Here is a 25742-nt window from a genome sequence, read left to right on the forward strand (position 1 = left end):
TACTTTCTGCTTGATTACTCCATCCTGAACCATGGTTAACAGTAATACCTGTATGTATGCCTTCTTTTGTTTTTTTACTTCTTGTTTAACTATTCTTAGTCTGCTCTGGCATTGTCTACAGTGCCCCTTTCAGAGGGAATCAAAATGACCTCAGTGTCTTATTCTTGTATGTATTGACAAGGATCCATAAAGTAAAACTTGGTGACTGGCTATTCTTTAATATTCTTTAAGACTGTGCAGGCAGTGACGGAATTACAGGTTATGAGTTATTTGGTTTGGCTTGTTAAACCCTTTCAAAAGACTTCCAAAACAGCGTACAGCTCAACAATACATTACTTTAGGCAGTTTACCTGGAGTTTTAGGAACAACTTCTGCAGAATCTATTTTCTCTTTTTGGATCCATTAATCCATCTGTAAAAACCTGTACCTGTACTGTAACCTTAATAGTTCCTCCTATCGGTCTAACTTGCTCATCAAATTTGCGCTTTAATTTCTGGCTTGATTTAAAGTCATTTCAAATTGAATTCAACATTTGTAACATCCACAAGGCAATTGTAGGCCTTATTGTGGTTGGACAAGAAAATTGTTTTATTCACTCCTGTGTCTCCTGTCCAGCCAAAACTTTGAGTTCCCTTCTTTCTAAACTGATTCGTTCCATATTGAATATGGTATCTTATTTTTTATTTCTCTATAACCAATACAGCACAATCAATGCACATTCACAAACATAAAATGATGTATATGCCAATTTTATCTATCTCACCATCCTTGCTACTGTAACATTGTGAATTTCCCCACAGTGGGACTCATAAAAGACTATTTTATCTTATCTTCCCTTTTGAGATGTGCACATTTTTGACATTTACTTCTGATCTGTACTCACTTGGATGAAGTGAGCTGTGTGTGCATGTGTTTCCTGGTTTCAGGTGGACTTTTTTACTTCCTTGTTGTCTGGGGAACTAGCAAGACAATCCACCTCTAAAAGTCTCTAAAGTGGAGTTATACACAGGTTTTATGTGTGACTACAGTAAATTATGGCAGCTCCTTTAGAGTTTACCATAAATGCTGCTATGGCATGAAAATAAAGCCAAGACTGTTTACTTTTAAAGTACATTTCAAACACAAAGCAATTAAAAGTGCTTTACATCAGCTAAAAGGAAAAACACAACAGCCTATATGTTAAGGTCATCTTTAGGAAGAGGGACGCTATGTTGCATCCAGTGTTTAACTTTGTCAGGGCACAGCAAAGCAGATCTTTAGGAGCACAGTTCAGAATGGAAGAGTGTTTCTTTACTAGACCTTTAGAAGACACCTTTATGACGATGACACTCAAAATTCCTACGTGTAAGAAACTGTTTTTAATATGCTCCTCCCTGCCACTAATATGAGTTTTCCTGCTACTATTCTAGCTTTAATCTATCTAAACTCCACTAAAGTCATGTACAAGGAGTGTGTGTGTGTCTCTGTGTGTGATGTGTTGTATTCAAGGACCTGGCAACACTAAAATGATAGTGATGCTAAAAAATGTAAATAAAAACCAATTAAATTTGTTCAATCTTTATTTGAAAACGTTGTTTATGAAAACAGCCATACTTCTCTCAGGTAAAATAATAAAAAACTTCTTCCTGAAAACAAAGAGCATTTTAACTGCGTTTTCACAATTATCAAAGAACAATATGGCTTCTCGTTCAAAGACGAGAACTCTCACAAGGAGTCAGCCTTTCCCTTTTTCCCCTTTTAATAATTGAATGCTCCACGGTAGATATCACTGCACAAAGACCTGGCTTGTGCTTATTTTTCTATCACTTTACTTTTCCATTATTTGGATGGATGCTAATCCAGCATGTGGTCTTCAGCCTCAGTGGAACCTGCACTCTCAGACTATATTCTACAATTAAAAGCCTCTTTCACACTGCACCTCACTTACCAAATGTCCTGAGATCTACATATAATGATGTCTCAAGTCTCACACACAATCAAAGCTGAATGTTTGAGTGTAAAACACCATACTGACTTTCACCAGGGGATTTCGTACTCGGCCCATGTCCATATCTGTCAAAGCAGACAGATAAGATTTCAGTGTAACCTGATTATAGGTTGACTATGGGTCAATGAGAAACCACTGAAAGTTTTTTGGTGTGGAACCATAAAAAAAAAGTTATTCTGAACATTGCAAGACAGTGACATTTTGTAATGACAAAGGGGCTGGAAAGTTTCTGTACTCTGCAAATTAATGTATGTTTCCTTGTTTATGGCAGATTTCTTTCTTCCTTGTAGCATGGGTTAAACCAGGGGCGAGGCTAGGGTATTTTTAGTGGTGCCAAGGCACCACCGTGAGATAGCTCGGCACCCTCTGGCTCAGCACATTTTTAAAATATTATATTATGCAAAAACACTTTTTTTTTGCTCAAGGATGCATTATTTTAGTGACCATTTTATTTATTTTCTAGCATTTGTTTTTGTTTTAACTCTTTACTCCCAAAATAAATGTTGAGTTATCTTCAATATTTGTCTCAGGCTCTCTGTTATCCCTGTCAAGCCACAGTCTTTTGAAATGAAGAGGTCAAAATTGAATGTTGTAGGGGAAAACACTACTCAAAGCAAAACTAATACGGCTCCAAAATTGATAAATGTACTAGTTCGCCTCAATTAGTGAGAAATATTGTGCCCCTGTGAGCACTGGGGGCTGGGCACCCCTAAAGACCAGATCCTAAAAATCGCCCCTGGGTTAAACATTCACAGCAACCAGCATTTCCTTCAAGTCAGAGCAGATTTTTAAAAAGCTGAGATTTTGTACTGGAGTCCCTGAATTTATTCTAATAAATAATAATTTATTCATTAGTCTAAAGAATTAAAACACCCTGAACTGTGGGGGTGTAGGTGTTTACTAACACACATGCAAAGCTGGAAAAGAAAAAGAAAAATGAATCTGTTAGCATCTGAAAGCTTCTTTTGGCACTCTGAGTTTGAGGGTGATAGACTTCTCTCTTTTTCTTCATGTCACAATTTGATAGATTTTTGTACACTCCCACTAATTAGAAAAATAAAAGCTGTGTAGAATATACATCAGTTTGGGGTCTTTTTACAGCTGAGAGCAAAGCTTACGGAGGTATTTTTTCTTGCAAACATAACAAGTCAAGACAAGACAAAAGTGCTTCTCACTTGTTTAAGTAAAAATATTAAAAAGCTATAACATTTCATAATAAGACTATTTAAAATGAACAGGTTGAATTTTGAGCTCTGTGCCTCCACTGTAACATTCTTGAAGAGTTGTCTTGACTTGTTACTGCCAGTATGTGCTGGTTCTGGTGTGCCTGTGTCACCAACGAAGGTGTAAGTGGGGGTGTTGGTGGAGCTGACAAAGTAATTCTTCCTCTGTAGGTTCTTGGATCTGCTCTCTGCAAAGAAAAAAAAACATATAATAATAATAATAAACATATTAACAAAAACTAATTAATTGAGTGTCATCTATGGCTTGACAGCTATATTTGGCTGTATAGGACCTCCTAAAATATATGACAGTCAGGATTTGAACTGGCGATCACTGCAACGTGGTATGTGCTCGAACCACTCAACCACCAAGCACCCCAAAAAAAAAAAAGTTTTGACCTACTTGAACATGAACTGGACAGATGTTTCATATCTAATCCTTTCCACGTCTATAACAGAGCGGCTGTGACTTCGGTCCCACTTGTAGGTGAAGTTCTTTGAGAAAACAAAGACGAATTAATTTATATCAATGAACAGTTTAAAATTTTTCTTGCTGTCAACATGTCACATGAACAAATAACACAATTCACCGACTTCTTTTCCCTGTTTGTGGCACACAGCTCCAAGCTCATTTTACAAATAATATTGTCTACAGACCTTAAGAAAAACAAAAGGTTCATTGGAGGAGGTACTATAAACGTAGCCTTAGACAGCACTGGCATGACAATGACCAAAAACACCACAGCAAAAAGTGGTGAAGAAATGGTTAGCCCACAGAAATATTAACGTTTTGAAGTGGCCCAGCCAGAGTCCCGATTTGAATCCAATAGCTAAAGATTAGGGTGATGGCAAGGAGGCCTTCCAACCTCTAAAAAAAACATAAAAAAGCTTGTCAACAATTATAAGAAGTGTTTGATAAGGGTATGAATCATTTTGAACATTTTTTGTTCAAATGTAAATTGAATTAGAGAAAGTATTTTTTCCACAACATTGTCTTATTATCTTTTGGGAGATGCCTGTTTCATTTCCAATCAGAAAATAGCTTCTTGGTTGAATGAAAATAACTTAAGATTATTAACTCAAAATTATTTATACCCCAGGCAAATTTAGACTTAACTGTATATATATGTATATGTTTATGTATATATGTGTGTGTATATAGCTGAAGTTCTGTAAAAAGTTGAACAGACTGAAACACTGTAATAAAGATGTAGTCTTTTTATGGATATAAGTATTGTAAAGCTCATAGCAAATATCTGTGCAAGGTGCTGTTGTGATGGTCTCTAACCAAGAACATGACATGATGTTTAGCATTTGCATTACAACAACCTGCCACATTAGCTGTACCTTACAGCCTTCACTGTACTCTCTACCAACTCTACTACGAATAAAAAATCTACTTACTAAGTCTAAGAGGTCATCAGATTACAAATTACAAATAGATACAAAAAGAAATTCACAGCAAGCAGGTTTATTGTGGAGCATTACTCCACTGCTCTCAATGCTGTGAGAGTTAAAGTAGATAAGTTTATGTATCTGTGTTGCATCAGTGAACTGACCTCTAAGATAAGCGCCACAAACAAGTTCACCCACATCACAGAGGAGGTGAGCCACCAACAAACAAAGTAGACTTTGGACCACCTGGAAGACAGAAATCATCATGATCATCAGCATCTTCATCACAGAAACCAAACGTAACCAAACTGACAACAACAGCTGTGCATGTAGTGTTTTCTTACTCAGTGGTGTATCTGCTGTATGCTTCCATGAAGGCCTGCCAGTTGTTGACTATCATGACATCATAAAGCAAAATGATTGCTGCCTGAACGTGGAAAGTGTGAGAGATCCAGAAGTCCACAGAATTAGAACAGTACTTAGTAGGAATATTACTGAGACCAAGTTTGTAGTAACAAGTGTTTTTGTAATGTTGTCTGTACAAATAGCAGTAAAACATTGTCAGTAATGAATCCATCACTTGCATCAACCAGGTTATAACCGTAGAAACCTAAGTTTTACAGTTATAATAAGAAGTTCAAAAGTTCAGAGCAATTAAGAAAAAATCTAAATCCAAAATGTATGCATTCACCATACACTGCCCACATGGATGAAACGCAACAAGCAAGCCAATGATGAAGACTCACACCAAAGTCATCAAAATTGTTTGACCAGTAGCCCAGCTGCTCATATGTGCCACACTCCGTGCTGAAGTTAGAAGTGATGTTCTCCATGGAGGTATTGGAGGGCACACTGGAACACACACACGCACACACACACTATCAGGGTTGGCTCAGGAAATAGATTAACACCTTCAACACACAGGTTCACTGTCCCTGTGTGAAAGCACACACTCCACTGACATGTTATTGTGTTGTATGACTTGCAATATTCCACAGAATAATAGGTTTCATACCGAACATCAAAGAACCAGTCGGAAAACATGGAAGAAACTCTGGCTGATTTGGGGTTTGGGCTGTGATAGCTGGTTCTGTTTTAAATCCAGTTCAAATGTCATGAAATCAGGGTTCAGGATTAATTGAACTCCAGTCAATTCAAGACTATTAAAAAAAGATGTACCACTCTGTAACTGTACTTTACTGTCAAGAGTGCACTGCTAATATTTACAGTTGTTGCTGCAAATGGCCATAAGAGGGCCAATATATCTCATCACCACTTATTTTACCTCTGCAGTGTTTAATCTCACTGCAGATGGAAATGGACTAGAAGTGAACTTCAATTTCACATGAACCCATTAAATACCTACGATCTGATGCTGGGGCTGTTGTAAAGTTAAAAAAGGTTTTGAAAATTCTTAGGGTCTTTCAGCAGTGCTAGCAAACAATAAGGTGGCAAACAACCTCCTGTCTGGACTTGAAAAATTGAATCTGGATCCTCTTTGTTTTTAAGGTAGAAGACTTCATACTGTACCTCGTCTCTGGAGGAGGTTTGATGGCACCTTCAAACAGCCAGATCCCAAACACAGCAAACACATAGTACACCACCTGAACAGACAGCAACAATTATTGTTTGTTTGTTAGTTAGTTGGCCTTTTTTATTTAATAATAAATGTGAGATTAGATTTCTAATCTCAGCTTGAAAAGGTTTTTGAATAACCATAAAGTTGCACGCAACCATTAAACTTCAAGGAGTGGCAGCTATTTTCAGATCAGGGTTACTAATCAGTCCCAGACCCAAGATTAGTTTGAGCTCTTTTGAATCTCTGATTCTCAGTTTTTCCCACGCAAAGTGGAAATCACAGAAACCTCTTGTGTTTGTTGTTGTGTATCGTCCACCTGGCCCTTATTCTGAGTTTCTGTCTGAATTCTCAGAGTTTTTATCCCAGTTAGTGCTGAGTACAGATAAAGTCATTGTAGTGGGTGACTTAAATATTCATGTAGATGTTGAAAATGACAGCCTGAATATGAACTTTAATTCTATATTAGACTCTATTGGATTTTCTCGTGTTCACAGAGCGACTCACTGCCTTAATCACACCCTTGATCTTGTGCTGACTTATGGCATTGAGAGTGAACAGTTAACAGTGTTCCCTCATAACCCTGTCTTATCTGACCATTTATTGATAACTTTCAAGTTCACATTATTTAACTATACAGTTTCTGAGATGGAATTTACATATAGAAGTTGTCTATCAGAGAATGGTGTAACCAGATTTAAAGAGTTAGTTCCATCATCCTTTTCTTACAGAGGACAGCTGTAAAACAGAAACTTAATTGAAACTGAATTGAACTTCCTCATTACTTTATGTAATTTCGTGAAGAAAGAAAATGTGTGCGCTGATATGTTGAAACGTATTCAAACAAAAAAAGTCAATTTGAAAATTGTATGCTGCCATACAATTTATCTTACTACCTTTATTTCAGATAAAGGTTTGTCACCTTACAGAGATAAATCTAGACAGATCAGCTGGATGAATTATGGCAATTACACTCACCACCAGAATCCCTGCAAACGCTCTGAGATTCTTTACCAGATCCAACAGTGTGCTTGCAACCAAAGCCAGAAGCTGCATAAAAAGATACAAGTATGGGAGACATAAATATGAAAATGAAGTTGTGATGAGGCAGCAGGGTCACCATGAAGACATAATGCAGTGTTCATCGCTACTTCCCATTTTAATCCCACTTTTTCTTGCATTAATTACTGTTGTGTTTTCATAAATGCTTTTAGATGAGCCTCAGAATATTCATTTTCTTTTTGTACACTGAAATAAGTGACAATTCTTCCAAATGTCTGTAGAATGGAAGAGAATCCAATTCTCACACATTTTCCTTTCTTTTTAAAGTTTCAGAAGAATATTGGTCATGTTTCTCTTTAGGGTAATAATCATGTGACGTTTCATGGCTGTATCTGTAGAGAAAAACAAAGTATTCACTGACCCAAGAAAATGATTGCTATGACAACTGTCGACACATAAAATGTAATGTAAAAAAATATTACACATGAATGTAAATAATGTATGTAAATTTAAAAAATCAAATTATGTAATGTAAATAAAAATATAAATAAAAATACAATGTAAATAAATAAAAAGCTTGTTGCATTATCTGCAACTGTGGGTGCTACAAGGTTAAGTGAACAATAAAATGGAAAATTATGGATGAAAGAATGTTTCTTTTTTTTTTTAAAGAATTGGGTTTTTGACAAATAAGGATTCTGTTATTCTATTTTACAAAAGTCAATAATCTTTTCTTTTTCTTTGTTTGTTTCCTTGTTTGTAAAAATGTGAACCACCACATGCTTGGGCAATGTTTTTTTCCTTGATTTACTTAAATGAGTCACAATGGAACCACTGACGTACAGACATATTAATGTTGCTGTTGATGCTGCAAAGAAAAAGTCTAGATCAGCCAATTCTGAGGTTCTAGCTGAAGTCTATGGGGATTGTCTCTTAATAAGATTTGAATTAATGCTGAGTGTAACTGTGTTCTCATTTGATTAAAGAAATGTTATAAATGTTATTCATAGTACGTATTTTCAATGAAGGGTTGAAAGTAGATTGGATAAACACCGCTCTGTTGTGTACCTTGATATCAGGGATGATGCGAAGGAAGCGGAACACAATCAGCATGTTGACCAATCGCACCATCTCCCATAGAGGCATCCCACCATGAGAGGAGGGGTCCCTACAGTCACACATGGACACGCATAGACATACACTCACTGTCAGAGCTATAGACCCATGATGAACCACCAGATTAACCACAAACACAACTTGTCCAGCTCTAACTGAAGTAATAACAACACACCTAGAGGGTAATTGAGCAAAGTTTAAAGTAAGCTTTACACAAAGTGAAGTAAGTTTAAAGTTAAAGTAAGGAGGATCACTTTATCAACCTGTGCTTGTCCACATAAACTCTTATGAAGCTAAAAATGCTTGCAGGTTTAGGGAACAGGGTCACTTAATGAAAAAACACATTACACGAAAGGCTGAACCAGTGTTACAATTTACATGACTGAAAGATAGTGATCTCTCCAGAATTCCTCCATGACAGTTCTGCTTTACTGCTACTCTGTGAACATGAATCTGCATTTGTCATTTTTGAGCACATCAGCTTTGTGCAGTTAAAATCATAAATGTATGAGCTTTTATTACATTTACTTGTTTGCAGGGGTTAAACAATAAATGATTAAATAAAGGATGATAAACTGTCATTCTTTTTACATTTTATTCCCAATATATTATGTTTGATATAAGCTTAGTTAGGATTTTCAGTTTAAGTGTTCTCCATTTTGAATATATATATATATATATATATATATATTGTACATAGGTACATAAGAATCAAACTGTGAATACATACACAAACATTATCTGTGAAATTATTGAAAAAAAACACAAACTCACCAGTGAGAATAGGGAAGCCTGTAGGTGATATATATAGTAATCTGTAGGGCCTTAAAGAGAAGAAAATACATGAACTCAGTGGTGAATATCAGAAATATTAAATCAACATTTCACTTAGAAAAATGATACTGAAATGTCATACTTCATGTAATTTTAGTACTTCAACATTTTTTGTAACAATAATCAATACAACAATACAATAATCTTATTATATTTTGAAACAAAATATTTGTAATGCTTGGATTTAGTACTTTTACTTCTGTTAAGGATGAGAAAACTTCCTTCACCAGTGATGTGTGAGGTCTGAGTAATGTTACCATTAACAGGATGGTGAGGAAGCCATCAAAGATGTTGTTTCTGTACGACAGGTATCCTCTCCAGCCAAAGGCAAAGATCTTCACACACATTTCAAAAAGGTAATAGAGGATGAAGCACAGGTTGATGATCTGACAGTGAAAAAGAGAAATCATTTCCTCAACATGAATCATTGTGCTTTTTGTTTATTTCTTTTTAAGACTTTGAGCTGATGTAAAAATAAAGTTTTTTTTCCATGTAAAATGCTAAGAAAATGACTATCTAATATGTCTGATATTCATATTTGTGTGGAAACAGAAAAACTGGAAATACTGGACCAAAAAATTCAGGATTCACAGAAGTTTTAAGATAGAAATTGTGCTCTGAAGACATCGTGTTCACCTCCAACACGTAGTGGTCTCTCTCTGTCGTAGACTTCTCAGAGTTCAACACGAGGACAGTCTGAAACACAAAAAAAGTTACCTTATAATGAGAGGACCTGCTTGGCTGACATATTTGTGTGTACATGTCTTTGTGCAGCTTACACATATGCACATGACATGGGCCAGGGCCACTGCATTTCCCAGGATAGTGAGATAGTAGTGACTGAAGATCATCTGGAGTCTCTGCAGGACTGGTGACATGTACTGAGGCAAGGGAGGGTGCTGGAGTGAAAACACACACACACACACACACACACACACACACACACATTCAGTCAGAATATGTAAAGCTAGATTATTGTTTTTTTTTTAGTGGGAGCTTGTGGGCACAGTTCTACCTCCTTAATACAATCTTTATCCAGTTCATCAAAAATCTTCATGAACTGCTCTCGATCCATGTAGCCAACATCTGCATACTGCTGCGCCACCTGGCATGTTGGAGTTGCAGATGAGATGGAGGAAGGGAATGATTAAAAAGACAATAAAGAACATTATCATGGTAGTGTTAAAACTTTTTGTTTTTAATCCAACTTTAGTAGTGTGCTTTAAAATAAAGACATTGTTGCAGAAGGTTCTTGAAGCAGAAGCAAATCCACTCAATACATTCATCATTATCTTTGTAATTTACACGGCTATTTTCATACTTTGACAAGTCTGCGTGTTAAGCACAAAAAGCCATTCGGGCTAAGATACTGTGTGTGTGTGTGTGTGTGTGTGTGTGTGTGTGTGTGTGTACGTGTGTATTTGAGGTTGGTTCTGACCGTATTGATGGCCACTCTGTAGTAGCTCCTCATCTTTACTCTGGACATCACCTCCAGCACGGCATCAACACTCACACATTCTCTGAAAAAGAACCCAATACTGAGGAGTGTTTGTGAATCTTAACATCCTTCTGCATGAGTATTTAATGTATTTGGGATTGGTGAGGACATTGGTGAGACAAAAGTTGGGACAAAACTTTGTGTGTGTCTGTGTGTGATGCCTTACTGAGCAGCTGCTTGTGCTCTTTGAGCGCTGAGCACTTGGAAAGCTGCTCGGATCCCCAACCTTCTCCTTATGATGGACGTCTGAACTGACATCTGGACCAAAACATGTACAAAGAATGTCAGTATCCTTTTGTGTGAATTTCATCTTCACCGATTCACTGAACTGTGAATTGGAATACGTGTATTAGGTTTGTCTGTGTACATAAAAAATGAAAATATATCAACATTATATCATAACAGCTTCTTCATGGGGTGCTTTCTGTTTTTCAGTTCTCTGCTCTGAATAGACATAATATAAGTCTGGTTATGATGACTTTAATTCATCTTTCATCTGCTGTTTTATATGACTAATCTTGATCTAGATGATATTTTTCAAAACAATGTGTTTCCCGTGAGCTTATTACATTGTTCTTGTGACATCCATACCATTGAATTCCAGCAGATGGCAATCCAGGTGAACAGATGGCCTGTGAAACCATGCCAGTATTTTTTACATATACAAGGTTGTGTAGTTTCTACTGATTGACATGCGACACTGAGTATTATTTTTTTTTTAAAGTTTTCTTTCCGGGGCGGTCGGTGGCGCAGTGGGTTAAGCAGCCGCCCCATGTACAGAGGCTACAGTCCTCGCTGCAGCTGGCCCCGGTTCGAGTCCCGCACCGAGCGGCTCTTTGCTGCATGTCTTCCCCCCATCTCTGCCCCCTGCTTCCTGTCTCTCTCCAACTGTCCTATCATCAAAGGCATAAAAAGCCCCAAAAAATATATATATATGTTTTCAAGCAACATTTGTTTCTTTATTTAAACTTTGTGATTTAAACTTGAATCAAATGTGTGTGATTCAGAGTAAAAATCCACAGTCAGTTTTTACTCATTTAACCTTGTAGCACCCAAGCATTAGCCTGACTACGTCATACTCACGATTCTAGTCAGAATGTGAGTCTGATACCGCTCGCTCAATAGAGATTTGAGTATGGGGCGTGTTTCAACCGAACCAGGAGAAAAAATGACTCTTCGCTCAATTGGATAGACTTACAACCAATCAGAGCAACGTAGTATGTGACGTAGATTAAGCGACACACACTTGTTGTAGGAAGGACGGCAAAAACATCTTTTCTATCGATAAAAGCCTTTATCGCGTTCCTCTGTTCGTCTTTCAAAATGAATGCAATGTGGAGATCCTGTAGAACAGACTCGATGTCAGAATCTACACACCCTAGCTCTCCAGCGGCAGCCATGTTCAGCTCTTTAGTGACATAGCCGATAATGTCCCTGTTGATCATCTGTCCATCATCGTATAAAGCCCGCCCTGGCAATCTGATTGGGTCGACCGATTCTTGGTCGGGCATAATTATTTCCCAACTGAGCAGAGCCAGACCGAAGTTCCCGACCAAAACTTTTATGGGCGGGGCTAAGTTCGGCTGGCACCCAGGCTACCCAAGCATATGAATAATCATTGAAAAAAATCATTTAGGCTCTTCTTGCATCTTTTTGGGTGGGAATAAACCAATATTTTTGGAATTTTTGGAATTGGGCTATTTTTGATCATTTTAGGCAATGTTGCATATTTGCAACTGTGGGCTTTCCTGATTAATTTTGTAATAATACAATTTGGAGACCTGACCTCCCATTACCGCTGTGAAAGGTGGACAAAGCAGACCACACCAAACGAGACCAGAACGAACTAGAACAGACCACCGCAAAGCAGAGTGTAATTCACTGACCCAAGAAAATGATTGCTGTGACAACTGTTGGCACATAAAATGAAATGTAAAAAAATATTACACATGAATGTAAATAATGTATGTAAATTAAAAAAAATCAAATAATGTAATGTAAATAAAAATATAAATAAAAATATAATGTAAATAAATAATGTAAATAAATAAAAAGCTTGTTGCATATCTGCAACTGTGGGTGCTACAAGGTTAAATGACTTTTTCTTATTTTGCACTGGTTTAATTTCAAGTAACGATCAAGTGGAAAAGTTGCTCTCTTCTGAGCTGCTCCAAGATGACTGAGCTCCACACCCTAAACTTGAGTTTACACAATCACAAATCATCATCCAATCACGGGTGGTTGTTGTGACTGTCAGACGGTTCCTGCTGACTACTTTCCACTGCCCTGGCTCTGGTTTTTTCCTGTTCCAGCACATCATAGTTGTTCTGACACACCCACTTCTCCATCTGGGAACTGTGTTGTAACAGCAACCATGATCTGATTAGTAAAAATAAAAACAAGCACCTAATACCCAAAATTGCAAAGGGTGGTAAACACAGAGTATCGGTTTAAAACTCCATTTCAACTTATTAGGGCCACAACTACTTTCATTTTTAGGCCATGTGGCCCTTTAAAGCATGAAATCCAAACCCTCTGATGTGTTGCATCTTGTTTTTCAATCACAATTCTTATTCGTCATTGGCACAAGACCGCTAAGTCATTGATTCGTGGATAAATATCAGTAGAGAAGTGTTATACTGTATGAGAGACTCACCAGTAAATATCCTCTGAACTGATTATAGATGATGGCAGTCAGTAAGTTCATCAGACAGTAGGTTCCTGCCAGGAGACAAAAGAAATTTGTCAAAAGAAACAGAATTAAAGGTTTCCTCTCCCAAAAAGACCAGGAGAAACTCATCCATGCATTCATCTCCAGTAGACTCCATCACTGTAATGCTCTTTTAACTGGACTTCCCAAAAAGAGCATTAAACATCTGCAGCTCATCCAGAACGCTGCTGCTAGAGTTTTAACCCGGACTAAGAGATCTGAACACATCACAGCAGCTTTAAAATCTTTACTCTGGCTTCCAGTCAGTCACAGAATAGATTTTAAAATCTTGCTGATGGTTTACAAATCCCAGAACGGTTTAGGCCCAAAATACATCTGTGATATGTTCAGAGAATATAAAGCCAGCAGAGCTCTTAGATACAAGGACTCAGGTCAGCTGGTCCAGTCCAGAGTCCAGACTAAACATGGAGAAGCAGCAATTAGCTCTTATGCTGCAAACAAGTGGAACAAACTGCCAGTGGAGATTAAACTTTCACCAAATGGAGACATTTTTAAATCCAGGTTAAAAACATTTCTGTTCTCATGTGTCTATGCATGAAATCTGCACGATATCTTTGAACTTATCTAGACTGTTGCTTGTTTTTAAATTCATTTAAATTATTTTATTTGTTTCTCTTTATATTCTTTTATGTATTTTAATGCTTCTTCCACTCCCTGCTGCAATGCTTTTATTTTATGTAAAGCCCTTTGAATTATTTGTACATGAAATGTGCTATATAAATAAATTTGATTTGATTTGAAATTCCCACTGAAACTTTTCATTTCAATACATTTATAATTCACATCCATTTCAAATGACTAAATGCTGCTTTATCTTCTGCACTGCTACAATGATAATAACTCCTTACCAATGACACTGAAGGTGATGAAGAAAATTGAGTACCCTCTGTTTAGGGAGTAGGCCGGGATCATTACTGTAACAGAGAACACAGTCAGTGAGAGAAGCGATTAGCAGTACATGAGCATGGCTTGTTCATAATTGAACTGATTGAGTACCATCAGGGTTGTTGGCTGTGGTGAGCAGCACCAGCAGAGACGTAAGCGCACTGGGCAGGTCTCTGAAATGCAACTCCCATTCCCCGTTCTTCTTTGGATCCTGAACAGAAACACAGAGGGAGGGTGATGAGTAGACAAGGGCTGCCCAGCTCCCATTCTATCCTTCTAACACAGGGTTTAAATACATAGCTTCATAGTTTATGCTTGATAATCCTTATTGAATAAACAATTTAAGACAATATTACTCTTTTATCAAATAATTTCATAGTTTGAATATAAAAAAAAGACATACTTGAGCATGAGGTGAACCACACAATAAACTTAATGCTGAGCAAACCAGTGTTCTATAAAAGAGAATAGTGGCAAGTTCTCCAAGATGCTAAGAGCAACCTACTTACTGCCAAATAACTTCTATACTACAGTATACTTGAAATTGTATCATCAAGCCTAAATTTTGCACTCTGTGAAATTATCTTAAATATTTTTTTATTTGTGTTTAGTTCCAAACTAAGTTGATGAGCTTTTGGACTGTAACCTGACTTTCAGCTACATGAAATGTCTACACCTACATGCACACACACGCACACACAAACACAGGGTGTGACCACACGGATATGAACTCACATCAGTTTTAGCAAACAACAGCATGCCGATCATAGTGAAGAGGCAGAGGTGCAGTGCCAGCAGCAGGATAACACTGCAAAGACAGCAAAATGCATACACATACTGACGCTAGAACTTGAAAAAATACAGAGGCAGCAGCAAATTGAAGACAAGTTGCCTGTGAATTGTGAATTCAAATGGAGTTTCACTTCCTGCACTAAAACCCATCAAAGATCTGGATTTACCCCTCCCCCTATGACACCAAGATGTCCTTTCCCATTCTATTGATGGATAGTGTAACTAATTATGCTTTAGTTGAATAACAGTGAAAGTTTTAAGCTGTAACTGTAATTAGATATTGGCCAACAGTAAATACAGATACCTGGCAATCTCTGGCAGAGTCCTGTTGATGCATTTCAGAGTCTTTTTCATTAGAGAGGAGTTTTGCAGAAGGAAGAATGGCCGGATCAGCCGCCGTACTCTCAGTTTCTGTTTAGGAAAAATAGAAAAGATCACTATTTTGAAAACAGTGCCATTTATCAAATTGAGTGGCTCAGTTTATCTAAGATGACTGCACCCCAACATATCTAAAAGTTTAGACTTACTGTAAATGTTTGTCCTACATATTTATCAGCATATACAATGAGGTTCATAACAAATCTTCTTTATTAATAATATAATGTCAAATCCTCTTGCAAGCATCTTTGTATTTTACTCAGGTTTGATTCTCTTTACCAAACACTGTTTGATTATTGAATGCCTTATGACTAATTGCAAAGAGAAGCATGAGCCCCACCTCATCACACGCCATGCTTATAGACAGCACCCAGTCAATGATGGAGACTGAAATTACTACAGTGTAGCTGATCAGCCATTTGCTCTTCCGGAATTCCTCCCAGCCAATCAAATAGCTCTGAGAACAAACCAGACAAAAATTGTAAAACATTTTGTTTCACTGAACAGTTGCTAATGTCTTGGGTAAAAATATGTTCCATATTGCTTGTGTTTACCTTGACAGCAAGATCAAGAGAGAAGATAATGAGGCAGACCATCTCTATGCTCTCAGTGAAGCCACATGGAGGCTGCCAGGATACAGATCGATGGCGAGGATCTGAGGAGACTGACAAGGAGGACGGGTGCTCCACAAATGCTAGTAACAACACTACTGCAATGGTGACCCCCAATATCCTTAGACAGGGAATGAAGACAGAGCGGAGGGACAAATGGAAGCAGGGTTGGTACTAAAATGGCTTATGGTCTGTTTGTATCTTCTATTTAAGTCATTTCATTCATGAGGTTTATCAAGTTATCCTGTATAAACTTGAATCTAGAAATCTTGGACTGCATTTATATCAAATATTTGTGGTTTTGTTGATGCAAACAATCAAGGGTTCTGACATGCATAATTGCACAGAGTATTGCCATTTACAAAAACTTAGAAATGCACATGCAGCAGGACGTTGAAGGCAGGAAGACACAAGGTAATGGTAGTTTGTGTTTGAGTGCAAGTTGTTGATATTCCCTTTAACCACCTATGATCTGAATGATATCGCTGACATTCTGGTTTGTTTGTACACCATCAACGTCTTGAACAGTGAAGTCTCCCAGAAACCCTTAGAGTAAACTTTTGTTTGTTTTAGCAATCTAGTTTTTATTATCAGCAACTTTGCCAATGGTACTCACAGTCCTAAGTCCTAGGGATCCTGGTCTAATGAATTTGTAAAGCTGTTTCTACATTGGATTTCCCGAGACAGCAATATTTGAATCTGAGAGATAGTGTTTTATTTACACAGAATGGTAGAATGTGTCTGACTCCACTTCCATTCAAACACGTTTAAACAAGGACAGCCAGTGACAACTTTATCTAGTGTGGTTTGGATTTGTCTTGTCGAATGACAGCTTGAATACAAATACAAGTACAATACCGAACAGAATAAAGCAAGCATATGGAATGAATAAATGAATGGATAGGAGATGCATGTCTATGGGAAGGGGCCACGAAACTTTTTACAAGAGTGGCTGCAGCTGATGGGCTTTAGAATCCTCCATTGTTGAAGCCTATCCCAACTGCCACTGTGACAGGGTACATCCTGGACAGATCGCCATTGCAAGGCAAGACAAAGAGATATGAAACTCTAGTTTTTTTACCCTATTACCTTTGCAAAGCTACTGAACATTATGCTTGTGGTGGTAATCTTGTGAGGACCTTGGTTTATGTGAAAATGATCCACAGCTATACACTAGATAAATTACGATAAATGAATGGAACTCCTGTCTTCTCAACAAACATCTACAGCTTTCCTAAATATCCGCTGATATTAGTCTTTTCCCAGGTTAAGATACTGTAAAAATTCCATTAAATCATAGTAAAAAACTAATGTATAAGTCTGAGAAATTACATCGAGTTAGGAATGATTTACTGCTCTGAAGTGCCAGGTTAATAGTGTTAAGCCACATATTAAGTTATGCATAAGGTCTGGGGCCTGAACAGCTGTTGAAAAATGTAAGCTTACCACTGGCATATCCTAGAATAGTACCATCGATACAGCTGGAGGGAATGGGCATCCACCCGGTGGTTGATTGACCGGTACTGCAGGCAAACAGACTTAATGAATACAGTATTAACCATTTAACACAATAAAAGTAGACATGTATATACAACAGAAGGGGGAAACAAAATATCATGAAAAAAATGTGAAAAAAATAAAACAACAAGAGAGAACGAGAATGCTGATTAGAGGTACATCAGTATGATATTGCCTTGAGTGAATATATTGATAAAGACAGTTTTTAATGAGGACAGGACAGGCTGTTGATGAATGCCCATCTGTTCTTACTCTGAAGTGCAACACAAAAGAATAACAGACTTTGGTTTTCAGTCTTAAGTTTAAGCCCTTAAGCCCTTCTACTCTTTTAAATACGTTGGTATCAGAGCATGAAATCTTGCATGTCAAAACTTCTGCAATTAATCCTTTAAAGTGACACTGGGCAAGATGAGAAAGTCTAAAGTTTGTGGAATCTGTTGTGATCTCCCAATGCTCCAAGTGGACTTCAGAATCTATTGACATAAGACAGGGAAGATCAGCTCCTGCAAGTAAACGTTCTTTATAGTTTTCCAAAAAAAAGTTTATTTTGGATTTGTCATATTCAACAATAACAATATATTTAAGCGCATTATCTCCCAAAATGTGTTACAGAATGCAAATTACTAAGGGGATATGGATAAAAGATATAGAAAAAGAGGCTAAGTCCTCCTAAAGTGCTACACTGTTCTGTACTAATGTATACTGCAATACATCTGACTATCTACACATAGTCTATCAATCGATGTGTTGTGTATATACAAAGTAAGCAATATAAATAATTGGGTCCTTACAAGGTCTTGAAATTGGGTAAATACAACCTCAGGTGAACAAATACAAATGACATATTATAAAAGTAAAATATACTTTTGGTTTATGAGATTTGCAAATTCTTGCAATCTGAATCAGTGTCCCAACTTTTTAAAAACATTTTTTGCTGTAAGTACAGTGGCCTGCAAATGTATTCACCCCCCATGGCATTTTTCATGTTTTGTTGCCTCAAAACCTGGAATTAAAATGGTTTGAGAGTTTGCACCACTTTTAATTTACAGAACATGCCTAAACTTTGAAGATGTATTATTATTATTTTTTATTATTATTGTAAAGCAAACAACAAATAGGACAAAATAACAGAAAACTTCAGCGTGCATAACTGTTGACCTCCCCTAAAGTCAGGTCTTTGTAGAGCCACGCTTTGGTGGGCGGCCCTCTCTTAGCAGGTTTGTTGTGGTACCATGTTCTTTCCATTTGAAGATGATGCTCCGGGGGATCATCAAAGATTTGGATATTTTTTTATTACCCAACCCTGTCTTGTACTTCTCAACAACTTTGTCCCTGACTTGTTTGGAGAGCTCCTTGGTCTTCATGGTGTGATGCCTCTTGCTTAGTGGTGTTGCAGCCCCGGTGCCAGGGTATGTGCCGGCACCCAGCCCCAGACAATTTAAGATTCTTCTCCTCACATATAAAGCTCTTAATGACCAAGCTCCATCATATCTAAAAGATCTCATTATAAGATATTTTCCTAACAGAGCACTTCGTTCCCAAACTGCAGGTTTACTTGAGGTTCCCAGAGTTTCTAAAAGTAGAATGGGAGGCAGAGCCTTCAGTTATCAGACCCCTCTCTTGTGGAATAAGCTGCCAGTAAATGTCCGGGAAGCAGACACCCTTTCCACTTGTAAGACCAGGCTTAAAACTTTCCTTTTTGATAAAGCTTATAGTTAGGGATGGCTCAGGTGATCCTGAAACATCCCATAGTTAAGCTGCTATAGGCCTAGACTGCTGGGGGAGCTCATCTGTCACACCTTTCCTCACTTTACCTTTACTTTTCTCAAATGATATTATGTACATGTGACATTATTGTGGTCATTAACTTGTGTTTCCCTGTTCCAACAGATATCCTTTGAATGGTGTTACAGTGCCCCCCACACCTTTCTGTCTTCTCAAACCCCAGCTGGTCGAGGCGGATGGCCACCCTTCCTGGTTCTGGTTCTGCCAGAGGTTTCTTCCTGTTAAAAGGGAGTCGTTTCTCTCCACAGTCGCCTCAGGCACGCTCAGGACGGGAGATTGGACCGAAGAGAAGTTTCAGTGCAATCTGTTGGTTTCCTTAGCTAGGAAATTGTTTTTGAATTGGTTCTATATGAACGAATTGGATTATTTTATAAATAATTATGATTACAATTAATTGAATTCCAATTGGCTTGAATTGGACTTTATTATCTAAGTGCCTTGAGATGACATTTGTTGTATTTGGCGCTATATAAATAAAAAATAAGAAATAAGACCAAAGTGGAAATGTTTGGCTATAATGCACATCTCATACCAACTATCAAGCACAGTGGTGGAGGGGGGGTGATTTCTTTTTTTGTTGTTGTTTTGCAGCCACATGACCTGAGGACTTTGCAGTCATGGAGTCCACAATGAACTCAACTTAATATCAAAGTATTAAAGAGTCAAATGTGATTTCATCTGTCCGAAAGCTAAAACTTGGTCTAAACTAGGGTCATTCAACTGGAAAATTATCCCAAGAACACAAGAAAATCTTAAACAAAATGGCAGAAATCAGAAGAATGAAGGTACGGTAATAGCTCAACAAATGCTCACAAATCTTAATGTAAAGTGGAGTGGGTAAACATTCCTCTGCTGTGATTTGAAAGACTAATAATGTCATATAGAAAACATTTATTCCAGGTTATTTCTGCTAAGGATAAATCTATAAGGTATGGAATATTTTTTTTTTTTTTTCCCACACACTACCTCTGCAGTTTGGGTTAGTTATTGTTAAATGAGCAATGAAACGGATTATGTCATGTGTTGTTCATTTGAGGCTGTATTTACCTAATTTTAAAACCCCGTAAGGACCAGATGATTGATTTATTTAGTCTTGACATACAAAACCTTGAATTTCAAAGAAAGTGTATAAGGAATGGAATCTCACTACACTCACATGGATGGCATCTTCAATCAATACAACAGCCTGTTGGATGTAGAGGTCCTCATCATCTGTGAACAGTAAGAGAAGACAGTGTAGCAGGACCACCTGAATTCCATCTCAGGGAACTGAATTAACAAGGACATTCACTATGATTATCTGGATCACTATACGAGTCTTCACTTGGTAAACAACAAAATGTTCGAAATGCTGTCTGACAAAATGTGAATCATAAAAAATATCTGGTAGATGCTGTTGTTTGTAGAACTGGTTAAACTGGAATCTAAGATAAAAAGGTAATCTTTACCTAAGTTCCTAGGTAACTCCAGAATTAAGATAGACTTGAGTGCTGTAGAACAACTTTGGCTACACACTCAAGTACACAAACCTTGTGTTCTTAGCTATATTACTGGAGGAAGTCTTAACTATATCCAGCAACACAAAACTCAACATGTTTAGCCTCACATGCAGAAAGGTTAAATGTCTAAAGTGTGTCCTAATGTTAAAAGTAACTGAATCAGTTAAATACATCCATTTGGACTCTACAAAATTATATGAAAATTTGCAAGTCTCAAATTTCAGGTTGACCAATGCGCGTGTATACACTGGAAATCAGAAGGAACCTATTCTTAAGGCATGGCAGAGCTTAGTCAAGGGTGTGTGGTCAATGCCATTTGTTTCTCTGAAATGAAATGACAAGTTGAAAATGAGCAAACAAAACCCAAACCTTTGGTGAACAACTACATCATTTGCTGCAAAGTTGGACTTTGGTGCATTGGTGGAGGGTTCTGAACAAGTACTTTTCCTGAACATGCTTCATGTTCAACATCCATGCATAAAACCCATGCTTCAGAAAGATTCCTTATATTGATGGACCTAGCCCTAAGTGAGACTTGACTTTTCTTTAAAGTTTGGACAAAACTGAAAGTTCTCAAAAATATAGTAGACATATTCAAAGCAGTGTTGAAAAGAACAGATCGCACAAAAGACAGCAGTCAGGTGACTATGATATGTTAATGAAAGCAATTTTTCCATCGAGCAGTCTACATGATTACTCACAAATACACATAGTGTGCTGACTCAATGCGTCACAGCAGGATGTGTCATAGTGGTGGGTGCCACTTACAAGGCAACACTTAAAAAGGCTGCAGTGCTGCAGAAACACATAACAAGCATAAGGCAACTGGGACAGACAGGTGTGAGCTGCAATTCTCACACTGAAGCCGTAATGTCACCCCCTCCCTCCTCCCTCATACACTAATTTCAAAACTCAACCCCAGTGACGTTAACCATTTATTGAAAGATATTTGTTTCGTTATATCATTATACTATTCATACTAATTAAAGTGAAGAGCAACATGACTGTTGAGTTGATTAAATTAAGACCAAATATGCAATATTGAACAAATTTCCTCAAATTAATAATATATTAGAGAACTGTTTGACATGATGGGATAGATGAAAACCATAGTCACACAATGCAGTGTTTATTATTTTTAAGTACTAAGCAACTTTCTGAACTTGGACAAATCTGGCAACGAAATATTAACACTTTGTCAATGTAACTGATTTGGACAGCCTCATATCCAGTAAACACAGACCAATCTCTATGCAAGTTATGCTAACACTATGATACATATATTATTAATTTGAGGAAATTTGTTCAATTGCATATTTGGTCTTAATTTAATCAACTCAACAGTCATGTTGCTCTTCACTTTAATTAGTATGAATAGTATAATGATATAACGAAACAATATCTTTCAATAAATGGTTAACGTTACTGGGGTTGAGTTTTTTTATGCATGATTCCACTAACACCAATCTCTATGCAAGTTATGTATCATGGTGTTAGTGGGATCACACATAAAATGCCCTTAGTTTTAAACAGCAGAAAATAACAGCAAAACCTTTTATTCAAAATACTGACCCACTGGGCAGAAGTGCTTTAAAGAGCATCATGGAGGGGAATGCCATCAATACTTTAGTTCCCTTTACTTTTGAAAGGTTTCCAATTGAGTGCAATACAACTCATTAAGAACTGTAGGAATTCAATGCATCTAAATTGAATAATTCAACCCAACTAAATTCAGTTTTCCTCAATTCACAACAAGAGTCCTCTCAGAGCCCCTTACAGAGTAAAAGAAAAACTGTTATTTTATTGCAATGCTCCCAAACAACAGTCATGTCAGGCAGATGTTTAACAGTGCTAAAGAAAGGCAAAAGCAAAAATAAATGAATGATCTGCTATCCATCACATAATCAACACTGTGTTATCCTTCAGTGACAAAACAACTCTTAAAAAATCTGTAGAGCTGCAACAACACAAAATGCATGACATCTGGTGCAAATATATATGTTCTCTAAATGCATTTTGACTCAGGCAGTAACCCAGCCGTCCTTTAAAGGGGATAGAGAATCAAAATCATCTTTTTCACGTTTTTGGTGTTAGTTCTGAGTCTCCCCGCTGTGGGGAGTACACACGAAGTGCCAGCAAGTGTCAGAACCTCTGTTTCAAGTACTCCCCCTTTTTTGAATTGCCGCCAGAAAATGGGCAAATCCGTGTTTGAGCATTAAGTGACGTATCTTTTGGCGCAATCGCCCCCCCACACCCAAATCCACAGCCACCCCCTTTCAGACACGCCCCTTTGGCGAGAAACAGAAACAGGTGTGCCTTCCAAGGCTGTGAAAGCGGACAACGATCGTTACATATTCTTCCCCCGGAAAGCAATGTTCGCGATCAATGGCTTTTATTTATTTTTAACAGCATCCCCAGTACATACAACCGCCGACTTTTCCTTTGCGCTGCGCATTTCACAGAGTACAGTTTCACAAACCTTGCACGATTCCGAGCAGGCTTCAGTCGGAATTTAATGCTCAGTAGAGGATCAGTTCCGACTTTGCAACAAAATCAACCCCAGCAATAAGTACAGCCTGTGGGTATCACATTTTATTTTGTTTTAAATGTGTGTTGTGCCATATTCCTGTTATAAGAATTGCACGTTAGCTCTGGCTTGTTCATCTAAAGGGAATGAGCTTTCTTTTCAGTGAGAGCAAGGGCAGCCAATCAAGCAACGGCAACCGAATAGCGTCAACACCTACCTGCATTTCATAATGAGGTTGCCAGATAAGCTCTGAAACGACGCCAATAAGGGCAAATGACGCATTCTAAACCCAGCATAGTAACATAGCTGTTTCAGAGAGCCTTTTAGGGAGGTTCTGAGCCATTACAGACCCAACCAATTTTTTTTGGGCGACATATCACATCACAGAACAAGGATTAATGCCCTATTCAACCATTCTCTATCACCTTTAAAGATAATGTCTGCTCACATCATTCTTAAGTGTATGCAAAAAGTAAAATTGAAGCAGTAAATAATATTCATTTCAAATGTGTCAAACAAGTTGTGGTTACAGCTTCACTGTGAGGTTTAACCGTTTTCACAAGTGAGCATCTATGTGATTGGATAAGATAAGACATCAAAATACATCCCATTCGGCTTTGGGAGGATGTGGTTACTGTGGTAACAACTCAATGCATAAAAGCACACAGAGAACGGACAAGATCAAGCAGCTTCAAAACTAGAAAGAAATGTGATCTAAGGAACTTTGGCCATTGAATAAATTGTTGGTTTGAGTATCTCACTAATTGGAAGTTCACTCAAAAGAACGAGAAGTGTACCTATGTGACCACTGTGTGCTACAGTATGGCAGCGTGGGTGACCCCGTATCCAAACTAAATGTTGATTTTCTGAAAGTATTCGTCTAGGATTTCTAATCACGATGCTCACAGTCTCTGTTCCTGCCAATGGAAAGTGTCATACAGCAGTTAAATTGAATCAATTGGTAGTTTTAGTTTTATATAAGTACATTTGGTTCAATTCTGGTTCATTTTCATAAAATATAGAAAAATGTTACAATCAGACCACTTTAGCATTTAGAATAATGACTTCCAACTTGACTCATTTAGGTTTAAAATGTTTTGATGAATAAACACTTGACTCGATTTATTACACTGTGTTAAGGAGGACTGAACCCATTGTTGGAAAGTTAAAAACTTCCCTTAGAATGTTTTCAGATTTATAGAAAGAAAATATGATGGAAAGTTTTTCTTCAGTACAGGGTAGATCAAGTTGTGGGTGTCCCCATTTCAAATAATGTAAACATTTCAAACCATTTCAATTTTGATCTAATTCAGTCCCTCCTCCAGTGTCAGAACACCATTATACAGCAGCTTTGACTTGGGCATAACTTTTCCATCTAAGAATTTTTCAAGAGGAAATATAATCTGTTTATAGGGACCATCCCAGTGACAAAACAATGGCTTCAACTCAAGGTTACTTAATCGTTTTCTTCAGTTCATTTAACCAAGTCTCAAGTCATTTTACATTTTAAAACTAAAAAAAATGAAAGCACCTGAGACAAGTCAAACTGCGGAGCAGACAGTGTGCTCATGTTAATCACACTGCATGTCTTTGGACTTACTGTCTGAAAACATATGAAGGTTGTTGGTCTGCTGTTACTGTCCTCGCATGAATAACTGATTACTTTACTTTGTTACTTTTATTTATTATTACTTTATTACTTATTACCTTTTTTTTTTAAAAAGGGTGGCCTTTTCAACTACAAAGGCCTACATACTGTAGGTTATGATAACAACAGAATTAAAACTCCACCCTGACCCTTTAAAACAAGTCAACTTAAACCTTTCAGTCGAGTTAAAAATACAACTTGGAGTCAAGTGCTTGGATCGTCTGGGTTACCCATGGGGGCAGCAGAAAGTTGACCCGGCGCCCAGGGTCCTTAGGGGTCCAAAACTCAAGCCTATTACGTTTTGGTCACGTGATTGTAACCACCTGCCCGGATGCTTTTCTCTGATCAGAACTGAACTGTTTTCAAACTTGAAACTCTTCCCTCAGCTCACCTCCGTTTCTGTCAACACTGCACGAGTCCCCCGCGACAGAGTACGACATTCGTCTGCTGCCCCGGTCTCGTCCTTGCTTTGTACCTGACCGGCAACCATATTCTCCGGAATCTCCATTCTCGCTCCCGGCCAGCAGACGGTCCGTTTCCATCCAGAGGATCTGCGGCTGAATGTGTAGCCAATGGTCGGCAGCTCAGGTGGAAGCAGCCGCGTAAGAGCGGAGATCAGTCTGAAGTGAGAGTCTTAAATCGGCACAACAAGCCTTAAGAGAGGACAGGGGGACATGTTTTTAGGAAGTCGCTCTACTGATCTACTGCTCCTCCCTCCCTGTCTGTAAGTAGACTAT

General features: G+C 37.8%; 1 protein-coding gene across 2 annotated transcripts; it reads right to left on the minus strand.

The window, feature by feature from the left end:
- Positions 1-1541: 1541 nt before the first annotated feature.
- On the minus strand, positions 1542-25728 carry tpcn2 (two pore segment channel 2). Of its 2 annotated transcripts, XM_075465382.1 has the most exons (25): positions 25397-25728; positions 20488-20543; positions 17475-17551; positions 15972-16149; positions 15758-15874; positions 15344-15450; positions 14983-15055; positions 14359-14458; positions 14211-14276; positions 13288-13352; positions 10798-10889; positions 10572-10653; positions 10149-10238; positions 9913-10032; positions 9770-9829; positions 9391-9519; positions 9074-9123; positions 8252-8351; positions 7160-7231; positions 6136-6209; positions 5352-5457; positions 4950-5032; positions 4770-4851; positions 3614-3705; positions 1542-3398 (listed from the first exon to the last, which is right to left on the minus strand). In XM_075465382.1, exons 1-25 carry the CDS (start codon positions 25545-25547, stop codon positions 3320-3322), a joined length of 2301 nt encoding a protein of 766 aa, XP_075321497.1. In that variant the 5' UTR covers positions 25548-25728; the 3' UTR covers positions 1542-3319. The 2 variants fall into 2 exon arrangements, 1 of the variants encoding a protein (XP_075321497.1); XR_012769807.1 differs by lacking the exons at positions 1542-3398; positions 3614-3705 and having other exon boundaries at positions 4950-5028.
- Positions 25729-25742: the final 14 nt, after the last annotated feature.

The sequence above is a fragment of the Odontesthes bonariensis genome, chromosome 1, assembly GCF_027942865.1.
Source record: "Odontesthes bonariensis isolate fOdoBon6 chromosome 1, fOdoBon6.hap1, whole genome shotgun sequence".
NCBI classification, from domain to species: Eukaryota; Metazoa; Chordata; class Actinopteri; order Atheriniformes; family Atherinopsidae; genus Odontesthes; species Odontesthes bonariensis.